The sequence below is a fragment of the Lepus europaeus genome, chromosome 9 (assembly GCF_033115175.1).
Source record: "Lepus europaeus isolate LE1 chromosome 9, mLepTim1.pri, whole genome shotgun sequence".
NCBI lineage: Eukaryota > Metazoa > Chordata > Mammalia > Lagomorpha > Leporidae > Lepus > Lepus europaeus.
Window position 1 is genome coordinate 10,058,924 of NC_084835.1, and position 11,287 is coordinate 10,070,210.

Sequence of the window (11,287 nt, forward strand, 5' to 3'; positions counted from 1 at the left end):
TCAGGGAAGTCACTTCACCTGGCGAGGCCTCTGCCACAGAGCGGGTGACATTCATGTCATTGAGTTTTGGGGGACAGGAAGAGATACTGTTGCCAGGGCCACAGCCAGGCAGTGCAGGGGCCAGATTTGAGCCCAGAGAAGTGGGGTCGGGGTCCACCTCCTGGGTGTGCAGGGCGGTGATGGACCCTCTAGCCACCCCCCTGCTGTCCTGGAGGGGACGCCGTGACCCCCGCCCAGCCCCGTGCCCAGGCTGATTCCCCCAGTCCAGTCCTTCAAACTGACCACAGCTCTCTCTGCACACTCAAGAGGCTGGAGGCTCACTCCTCCCGAACGGGAGCTGACTGCATTTTTGGTAGCAACCCGATGCCGTCAGGAGCTTCGCAGACTCACCCTCTCCAGCACTGCCTGGGGCTGCTCTCATAGGAGCGACTGTCGTACAAAGGGCCCAGCGCCAGGGAGTGGCAGAGTGGAGCCGGCCAGCACCAAGTGTGCAGCCCGAGGCAGGAACTGCCTGTGGACCCGGACTCCCAGGACCCAGTTCCTTCCCCTCTCTGTGCCTTGGTTTCTCCATCTGCAAACTGGGGGCAGCAGCACAGCCTGCCAGGCCCGGCAGAAGGGCGCTGCTCAGAGCGGGGTGGGGTGGGGGACGGGGCTCAGAGCTGCCCGCCCTCCACATCCCTCGGAGCACCCTGGACCCCTGAGCCCAGGAGAGCAGGGACCTGAAGCCGACTCTCCATCTCAGCCTGCGTCTTTCCGGACAGGCCCTCGCCCCTCTGCTCACCTGCTCCCAGGGCCTGGCCCTGCCTCTCCCAGCACCCCTCCCTCCCGCACATTCCACCTGCCCATCATTTCCTGTGCGCTCAGATTTCGATCTGCCCACATCCTCAGATGCAGGCACGGGTTGTCTTTCAGAGAAAGCATAAGGTCCAGAGAGGGCAGGAGCCAGGCCTGGGTCACAGAGCTGAGGGCTGGGACTCCACACCAGCCCCGCCCCAGGCACGCTCCCAGGAGTGTATGTGTTGGGGGTGGGGTGCTATTCACTGTCTCTAGCCACAGCCCTGCCTGTGTCTTCATGGTCCTCAGCCCACCCTGCCCGCACCCCTCTAAAGCCCCCTGCCGGAGCCCCTGGCCATGCAGAGCTCAGCCCCAGCTCCGCGTGCCGGCACGTGAAGCCCATCCTGGCAGCCTCGCTCCCGCCGCCCCCACCTGCCATTTCAGGACCTAAATTGGTGCAGAAACTGCTTTCCTGAGTACGGGCACTCGCCCACCGTGTGCTGGTTTAAAACTGCACGGTGTTTTTTTTTTTTTTTTTTTTTTTTCCACCTTTACTATAAAAAGACACCTTGAAAACGTGGCAGTGACACTTGCCTGTGGGGTTTCCATAGACAAATCCGTGGTCATCCCAAAGCAGAGGAGAGAGATCCAGGGGTGGAGTTAGAGTCCCTGCTCCCATCTCGCTGGGCAACCTGTGCCTCAGTTTCCCCGGCAACAGTAGGCTCCCACCAAGAGACCCAAGCTGCAGGCAACAGAGGCCAATTCCTTCGCTCCATTTCTCCCTCAAAAGATCCCAATAGCCCCCAAATATGCCCACGGTCAGCATCCCCCCCTCCCCCACTGATGGGAGCTGATGCCACTCCAGCGTCACCACGGTGGCTCCGCCCTTCTGCCACCGGATTCTTGGAAGCATGGCGGCAGGGGACAGATTGTTGAATGGAGCAGGCAGGTGGGCAGCAGAAGCCGGAGTCCTGCCCAGGGAGAAAGTGGAATGCCAGAGGCCACCCAGCCAGGTCGTAGAGCCGGAGGCAGCCTGAAGACACCTGCAGCCCCAGGGTCCCGCAAGAGACCCCGGGGCTGGAGCCGGAGGCTGGGTGTGCAGAAGCCTGGCGGAGCCAGGGAACACCCAGCAAGGCAGGGCCCTGCCCCCAGGCTGACTCCACCCAGGCCACCTGTGCGACACGGGACTGGGAGGGAGGAGATGCACCTGTTGCCTCCCCCTGCCCCAGCACAGCACCTAACTGCTGTGGGCCCAACCCTGGGCGGTCTTTGCTCCTCCAGTCTGCTGGCCGCCACCCCTGGGGGGGACAAGGCCAGCCGCTGCAGCCCAGCACCCTCCATAGGGCCTAGCACAGAGCAAGAGCCCAGGAAGTAACAGTGGAATCCAGGGGACCCCCTGCCTGGACAGGGGCTCCACCGCCCAAGGGCTCCCTCCCACCAGCCCTTCCAAAACAAAGACAACCACAGCCCTGGCACCAAATACCCACAAACACCTAGGAGCGGGGGCTCTGGCTACCATTCCCGTCCTACACCCGCGCTGGATACAAACCTCCACGCTCCCCCAGGCCCCCAGGATAAAATCCTGACCTCTCAGTCCGGCCCACTCCGGCCCCACCCCCACCCTCCGCTGGCAGCCACACCGACCTAGCTCACTCCTCCAGTCTCCCTCCAGGCCTCAGCACCGGCTCTTCCCTCCGCAAGGACGCCCCACCCGTCCTCTTGTGCCGCCTCACCTGGCTTCCTCCTCCCCAGCCGCCCTGGCACACACAGTCCCGTGTGCTAAGGGCCTGGCCAGGTCTCTTCGTGGCTCACCGCACAGCCCATGAGAGCAGAAACCAAGTGGGGCTCCGTGGGTCCCCAGGGCACAGCACAGGCCGGGGCACACAGTGGGGTCCACATAGGGCCAGCGTAGGGGGGCGGTGGGGTCTCTGCTGCTGCAGAAGCTCCTGTTAGGTCACTGCTGGCTGGACCAAACCTGGGCCTGTGCTAGGAATGTCCCCAGGACAGTCCCTGGGGTGCACCCACTGCGGGCCAGGCGCTCTAATTCATTCGTTCCTCTCGTTCTGAAAATAAGCCTTACACATAGGATTGTATTCATTGTCCCCACTTCACAGACAAACACACTGAGGCTCGGAGAGGTTGAATGGTGTGCCCGAGGTCACACGGCTGCAACGTTTAGGGACATGAACTCTGGTTCTCAACCTGTAGCAGGGGAGCTAGCCACAACCACTCCCCCACGCCTGCTCCCACCCCCGCTAGAGGCCCAGACCCCAGGGCCCTGGGCACATCTGGGAGACGATGCCAAGGGCCCCGCCCACGGCCAAATGTGAGGACACGGGGAGGGGGAATCTGCCCGGCCTTGGGGTGAGGAGGGAGCCCTGACCGCTGTGTCCCTGGAGAGAGGCCCCGCCCCCTCGGGGTGAGTCACCACATGGGGCCAGGCTGGGGACCAGGGACCGTGGGAACAGGGACATTTCTTCCAGAGGGGGTGGGGAGTCTGGGAGGCAGAGGAAACCCACAGACCAGCTCGCACCAGGGCCGTGGCACAGGGCCTGGAGCTGCTGGGCCGGCTGGAGGGTGCAGAGCAGGGTCCCCACTCCCCTCCTCCAGCCCTGAGACCCCCAGTGCCACAGACACAGCCAGAGTCGGCCCTGGGGAAGGAAACGGGGGGTGTCCCGACCGCAGCTGGGCAGCCAGCCCTGGCAGGGCCGTGGCTCCCTAGGGCCCTACCCGCTCACCCACCAGGCCCTTCACCTGCAGGGCGGCCGGCTGGGCGCTGGGCAGTCGTGGGAGCCTGAGCCTTTGAGAAGGAATCTGTGTTTTCTCAAAGGCCCAGTGTTGGGCACGCCCACAGGGCGACCATTAATCTTAGGAGATTCTTGTCACAGCCACCGCAGGGCCCCAAGAGGGGCTGGGCAATCACCAGGAGAGGGGGGTGGGGGACCCTCAAAGTGGGCAAGGGGAGGCAGCAGCCCCGCCCCAGGGCCCTGCTGGTGCCCTTCGTGAATCCGCTCGGCCTCCCGCTCTGCTGCGTCATGTCCCCAAGGGCAGCACACATGCTCCACACCACACACACACTCACACATGCACACACACACTCACACATGCATACACACGTACACACACACTCAGAGTCTACACCACACACGCATGCACACACACACGCTCTGACTCCGTGTCCTATGGCAGCAGGGCCTCAGCATGAAGAACGCAGATGCTGAGGTTACAAAGCCAAGATTCCCGGCCCACCTCTGCTAGTCCCCAGCTGTGTGACCTTGAGCGAGTTACTAACCTCCCTGTGCTGGCTTCTTCATGGTAAACAGGAAGAACTCTGAGTTAGCACATGTGGCGATACGCGTAGCGGGGACTCCACAGCCTGCTGTCTACCCCGTGCCTGCTAGGACTAATGCTCTGTACATTGTATTGGTTGAATGAGGGCACAAAAGCTGGCCTCACCTGTTTGCCAACCCTGTGGCCTTCCTCGAGGACCTACTGGTTCCCAAACACCTATGTCCCCTGCCCCCTGAGGTACTCTCACTGTGTCAGTGTCCCCACAGGCCCCGCCCACTGGCACACAAATCTGGGGCACACACCTTTGTCACTCCCGCTTTGCCCCCACCCCCGAATCTGCAGGGTCCCTGCACACCTGCCACACCCAGGCACACGTCCGTCACCCGGCGGCACCAGCAGTTCTGATGGACTCACACAGCTGCTCCAGGCGCCCACACCTTTAACCAGGCAGATGCTCACGTGCACCTGTGAGCCCCGTGTGCACATCTGGCTGTATGTGAACCTCTGGTTCTCTGTGGCAACCTGGACCCCTCCAGGCAATCTGGGTATGTGCCCCGCGATAACCCAGCACTCCCCCGGTTACCCTCTCTCCCACCCCACCGCACCTAGCCCGGGCGGACACCTGGGTCCTCCCGTGAGCACCTGGATCCGAGTCCATGCACCTGCGACCTGGAGCGCACATCTGGTTCCCGGCACGCTCATGCCTGAGACCTGCTCGGCGGCGCACGGCTTGCCGGGTGCCCCGCAGGCTCCCGCGCCCCGCGCCCCGCCACCGGGGGCCCGTACCTGGATATTGCGCTTGCGCTCGCAGGCCGGCCCGGTGCCCTGCACCACGCTGTCCAGCACGGCCACCACGTCGGGCGCGGGCTCCACGAAGCAGGCGGTGCGCGCGGCGCGGATGGCGGCCCGCACGTCGGCGAAGCGGAAGGCGCAGAGCGCGGCCGGCGCGGCGCGGCCCGCCGGGGTCCCCTGGGGCCGCTCGAACACGGCGAAGAGCAGCTCACGCGCGGGGAACACGGACACCAGGCGGCTGTAGAGGTCGCCGCGGCCCGCGCCCCCCGCGCACTGCAAACCCAGCTGGATGTAGGACTCGGTGAGCTTCTTGGCGTCGCCGCCGGCGCCGCGGGGCAGGCAGATGCGCGCCAGCAGGCTCCGCGCCTGGCTCTCCTTGTCGCCCGCGCGCGCCTCGCTGTTGAGCGCCAGGTACGCGTAGGACGGCACGCCGGGCGCCGGGTCGGGCGGGTGCAGGAAGGCGCTCACGAAGCCCAGCTTGTGCTGCTCCTTGGCGCCCTGCTTGATCTTGAGGATGTTGTCGTCGGAGGGGTTGAGGTCGAAGGTGAAGAGCTTGGCCAGGTCGCCGCGCGCGTCCAGCGAGCGGATGGAGATCTCGGGAGTGTTCTCGAAGCGGTGGTCCTCCAGGCTGCGGTTGCGCGGGAAGAAGGCGCTGCCGTAGCCGGTGTACGTGGCGCCCACGAGCAGGCGGCTGCCCCCCGCGCCGGCGGCCGGCGGCAGCACCAGCGCCACGGTGGACGCGTTCGCGTGGTTGGCGGCCACGTTGAGCATGCTGGGGAACACGGCCACGGGCTCGGCGGGCGGCGCGGCGGGCGGGAAGGCCACGGCCACGGCCGAGATGTTGCCCCGGCGCCGCAGCTGGCAGAAGCCCTGGTAGATGGAGCCGCACACGACCACCAGGCCCTGGCCCGGGTCCAGCTGCAGGATCTTGTTGTAGTTGTCGGTGAGGCGCCGCGGGTGCTCGCACGAGGCCTGCGGCAGCTGCGGGGCGTGGCACAGCGGGCTGTCGGCCACCGGGCCCACGGCCGCCTCGGCCTCCAGGCTCAGGTTGGCGCCCGACAGCTGGTACAGGCGGTTCACGGCGGCCAGGTACACGGTGCCCGCCGCGCCGTCCAGGGCGAAGTTGTTGGTGGGCGTGGGCGAGGGGAAGCGGCGCTGGATCTCCAGGGCGCCGACCCGCGCGGCCCCCAGCACCAGCAGGAGCAGCGGCAGCGGGCACCGCGGGGCCCCCCGGAGCGGACGGCGCGGCGGCGGCGGCGGCAGCAGCGGCGGGGGCCCGGCCGCGGCGGCCCGGGAGCTAGGGGCTGCGCCGCCCGCGGCGCGACGAGCCATCCGGGCGTGCGCGGGCTGCGCGGCGCGGCGAGTGCATGGGGCGAGGCGCGGCCGGGAGCCGGAGTCCGGAGGCGGCGGGAGGCGGGGGGCGGGCCCGGGCCGCGAGGCGCTTCCTGCCCGCGCCAGCCGCCCCCGGCCCCGGCGCCCCGGCCCGGCTCGGCCTCGCGCGCGGCACAGCCCGGGGGGCGGGACGGGGGCGGCTCCGCGGCGGCCCCGCCCCCGGCGCCCGCCCCGGCTCCCCGGCGCCCGCCCCGCCCCGCGCCGCCGGCCTTGCGGCGGCTGTCGGGGGGTCGCGCTGCCCCGCACCCCCGCGGGACTCCGCCGCCGCGCCCGCGGCTCCGCGTACCCCAGGCGCTCGGGCGCGGTCTCCTCTTCCCCGCTGCGCGCCCCGCGTCTCTGTGTCCGTCCTGTCCCCCTCAACTCCGTGTGGGTCGCGCCTCCTCGCTCCCCTCGGTCTCCGCTCCCTTCTCTCGGCGTCGGCCTGGCCCTCCCACTTCTGTCGACCCCGCCCCCACCCCCCCAGTCGGTTTTTCTGTCCCCGGCTTCGCCAGGCCGCCCACACCCCAGGATCATGCCCCAGACCCTAGCCCAGGGAGAGTTTACAAGTAGCAGGGAGCCGAGAGCAGTGCCTGCAAGCCAGCAGAGGGTGGGTGAAGAGAGGAAGCCTAGGGCTTAGGCTGGGCTGGACAGGGGACGCCCAGAGGGGGCCTGGGCCCACAGTTGCCTCCTGGGGAGATCCAGGTCTGCGGGCGGCCACCCTCCCACTGAGCCCAGCGCTTTGCTTTGGTCACGGATCCTGGAAGGATTTGAAACTGCAATCCTCCTAGATTTATGCAAGATTTGCCACACGTGAGCTGGCATGGGCAGGCTTCCTTCACCTTGGGGGGCGGGCGAGCGCCGGGTGGGAACCGGGCCGCAGTGGCTCTGAGGTCGCAGGGCTGGAATGAGAGCCGTCCACAGCGGCTGGGGCGCCGAGGGTGCTCAGCAGGCCTCGTGCCAGGCGCTGCGCAGTGCTGGTCACCTGGACCGACACTTCGTCCACACAGGAGCAGCCTGGTGCCATGGTCACCCCATCTCCCGGATGCAGAAACTGAGGACCCAGAGAGAGACGGAGACAGCTCGTGAGGGGCAGAGCCATGGAGTCTGCCAGCAGAGTCTCCTGTGAGACCCCCAGGGGCCACATGGCGCCTCATGGCCTTGCTCTTCCTTGTCCCCGCCCCGCCAGGAAGGCAGGCCAGGGGGTGTCTCTGCTCCATGGGGCAGGCAGGAAAGGCTGGGCTTGCAGCCACCCCCCCCCACTTCCTCTGCCCAGCACCCTGGTCTTCCCGTCCCCTGCCAGCCTGTTCCAGCCCTGCCCCCTGGCCTGGTACTGCTCCGATGGCCAGTGTGGTCCTGCAGCAGGAAAGGGGGGTATCGGAGCCCGGGGGGCTCAGGGACTCCCCGAGAGGACTGAAGTCCCTGCCTCTGTCTCTGCGGCGTGGGGAGGGCGCTGCCCCCCGCGGGAGCAGGCTGGGGAGCCAGGCAGGACTGGCCGGGCCGCCTCGGAACATTCGCTCCCACCCTGCCCGGCGCCCCAGCCCTGCAGCGTCCCCCGCCCGTCCCCGCTCCTCCAGCCTTGCCTGGCCGGCTGGCTCCCAGGTTTTCTGTCGCCTCTCGTTCCTGGTCGCCCCCGCCCTCCCGGTCTCCCGGTCCCTGCCTGCCGAGGCGAGAGCGAGCGTCGCTGCCTCCCTCCCGGCCCCCGCCAGCCCGCTCCGGCTCAGCCCCTTCTGGTTTCCTTCCTGTATCCTGCAGCTCCCCCCACTGAGCCCTGAGGATACTGCTCCGCGTCTTCGCTCAGACGGCGCTGGTGGAGGCCCTGCAGCCTTGGGCACCAACTCCCGGCCAAGCTGACCGCTGGGACTCAGGGGCTACCTGGGCTAGGGGTGTCGGGGCAGGGTCTGAGGACCCTCACGTAAACTGGAGGTGAGAGGCGCTGGGCGGCCTTGGGCACGGCACCCGCCCTCTCTGAAACTGTTTCCTTAACTGAAGTCACAGTAGCACGCTTGCCCCGGAAGGCTGAGACTTGGGGACATATGGTGACACCAAGCACCGTGCCCACTGGTCAGGGCTGCCGGCTTCTCTCCCCCGTGGTGGTGACCACAGCCCCCATGGCTCGTGCTGGAGTGGGGGAGTGGGAGGCAGGACTGTAGCAGAAGACCAGTCCTGCTTCCTATCCCAAGAGTCCAACAAGGGCTAAGTCCTGGACCCAGCACCGCCCTATGCCTGGTAGCCGGCTAACAAGGCTGGCGTCACCAAACCCATTTCATAGATGGGGAGACTGAGGAACATTTAGCATAGACTCCAACCTGGATCTCTCTGCCCTCTCCGCACTATCTGGGAGCTCCTTCTGAGCCAAGACTGGTAGTGGAGGAGCCCACAGCTAGTGACTAAAGACACGGAGGGGACGTAGCAGGGGACAGGGCGAGACAGCTGGGACCACCATGAAGCAGCTCTGAATTAACCAACGCAGATGGGCCAGCCCTGGGCCCGCAGTCAGCTGCCTGTGATTCACTTGCCAATGACGCCCTTTTGTACTTGATTCCATCAGAGAGCAGCTCTGGCTTTGGGGCCAACGTATCTTTAATGACCCTGGGACATTTGTCATCCTCCCTTCTCAGGGAAGAGCAGGCATTCCAGAACATTCCTGCGGGCGCTGGCTCTCCTGTGTGTGCGGGCACTGGCCTGCTTCGGGTAGGTGGGCTAGCTTTCTGGGGCCCATGGGTGACACGGAGCTTCCTGGACACCCGTCTTTGCTGAGGTCTTTCCAAAGCGAGTCGATTTCGATGCGAATAGGCGTGAGGTCAGCCTCCAGCGGGCATGAAAGTGCACAAGGTGTCAGCAAGGGATGAGGGAGTGGTGGGCGGCCAGCAGCGAGGCCTTCGCCCCCGCCCCACGGGGCTCTGCGCCCCCGGCCTGTTCCTTCCCAGCCTCTGACCGCCCAGGGCAGAGCCGGGAGCAGGAGGAAATGTTTTTCTTCCTCAACTGGAAAAAATAACAGTGGGGCAGGGGCTGTGCGGAGGAGGGGGCTCCTGCCCTCCGACTGTGGTCCCTGGTGTCGGAGACGGCTTCCCCACAGGAAACTCGGCAGCCCCCACCCCCGAGGGCTGCGCCGTGGGCCGGAAGGAGCTGGAATCAGAAGCGTCCAGGACAGCTCAGCGCCCGGCCAGGGACCCCGACGGGGCCAGGAGCTGTCACCGTAGCTGGTGGCGTCCTAGGGGCTTTACTCATGGCCTCCTTGAGCAACGCTGAGAGGGTCAGAGGTGACTGGCTCACCTGTGGCTGTGCAGCCCGCGGGGTCCCAGCCCCGTGAACCCTGACCTCTTGCCTTGGGGTTGAGGCCGCGGAGAGAGTTTCTGGCCCAGTTCTATGCACCTGTGGTGGCCCCGCCTCCATGTGGGCCTCAGTTTCCCTGGCTTTAAAAGGGGAGTGGACACCACCTCGCGGGATGCCGTGATGATGGAAGTGAGTCCACGCTGGAGCGGGGACTCTGGCTCCCTCACCCCCGGGACTGGCGTCTGGACCCCATGGGAGCGCCCCAAGCATGTTGGGGCTGCCCTGGGGAGGGTCCTGTGCAGGAGACCCCTTGCTTGATGAACTCCTCAAAGGCTCTCCAGAGGCCCGTGTGAACTAGTTCCACACGTCTCCTGGGGCTCAGAGAGGCCTGGGACCTGCCTGAGGACACACAGCACATGACCGGCCCCAGTGAGCCTTGCTCTGTGCTGGACCTCCTCTGCCAGGGTGGGGGCTGGGACCGCCTCCAGCGCAGCCTCCCGCCACAGCTGCCCTCCCTGCCACCCTGGGGTGGCCCTCGGGGTCTGGTCCCCGGGCTCAGCAAGGGCCGGCCTGCCCTGGCCTGTGGGAGTCCAGCCGGGGCCTTTCTGTCAGCCTGTGTCCCCGTCCCCGTGGGATGCAGGAAATGGTTCTCATTCCTGCGTGTGAGCGCTGGCCTCTCCCGACTCCGCCCTTGCCCTCTGTGGCTGGGGTGCCCGTCGCGGGCGCCTGGCCTGCAAGCCCCCCGTGGCCCCTTTGTGCCTTGTGCGGCGGATAATGGGCGGCATTCTCAGACGTGCCGTCACGGGCTGGACTGAAGAGAGGACGGGGCAGTTCCACACTGAGGCCTCTGTCCCGCAGCCGCCGCCCCGGGGGGCCCCCACCCACATTCCCCAGGCTGCTGCCATCACCCGGCGACAGCTGTCCTGAGTGACAGGAGCCGGGGAGAGCTGTTTGCACATGGAACACCTGCTGTGTGCACTCCTGAGACATCCCCCCACCCCACCCTTGTCAAATCTCACCAAAGCCATCGAGGGGCTGTGCTGTCCAGCCACGTCAGTCTATCCATGCCATCGCAGACGGAGTACCTGCTGTGTGCCCGGGGACACGCCAGTGGCCGGGCTGCAGGCCGGACTCCCTGTGTCTATACCACGCAGGGACAGTGGTACCCGTTCTCAGAGGTACCCACTGAGACCCAGAGAGGGAATGACACCCGCAGCCACTCAGCTGCTCAGGGCAAACAGGAGGTTTCTTCTCAAGGTCTGTTTTATTTATTTGAAAGGTAGTTACAGAGAGAGAGAGAGAGAGAGAGCTTACCTCTGCCCACTCACCCTCCCAAACAGTTGCCAAGGGCCAGTGCTGGGCCAGGCTGAAGTCAGGGGCCTGGAATTCCTTCCAGGTCTCCCAGGCAGGTGCAGGGACCCAAGCCCTCGGGCCCTCTCCTGCTGCCTTCCCAGCCACTAGCAGGGAGCTGGATTGGAGGTGCAGCAGCCGGGACTGGTGTGGGAAGTCAGCACCATCAGCCCCGGGCTGGGGCTCTGCTCGGACCTGGCGGTTCCCTCTTCTGCACGGACAGGGCCCGGGGAGCGGCAGGGGTCCTGACCCTGCGGTCCTGTGCCACCCAGGGTGACCTTCCTCACCTGTCTGCTCCACCTCCATGGCCACATGGTGAGATGGAGGTGAGTCCCTGCCTTTCTGGGGGTGGGGGTGACGGTGCGGTACCCCTGTGGGGCGTTTCGTGAGCAGTCCTCGACACGTCTTACTGAACCCCTCAGTGGGGAGGGGACCG

At 66.4% G+C, this 11,287-nt stretch overlaps 1 protein-coding gene across 1 annotated transcript in view; it reads right to left on the reverse strand.

Moving 5' to 3' along the window:
• Positions 1 to 6,189, reverse strand: part of PLXND1 (plexin D1) — a 40,369-nt gene extending 34,180 nt beyond the window's left edge. Inside the window, exon 1 of the mRNA XM_062200489.1 lies at positions 4,852 to 6,189. Coding sequence (XP_062056473.1) covers positions 4,852 to 6,189 — 1,338 coding nt within the window. The remainder of the gene's footprint in view (positions 1 to 4,851) is intronic.
• Positions 6,190 to 11,287: the final 5,098 nt, after the last annotated feature.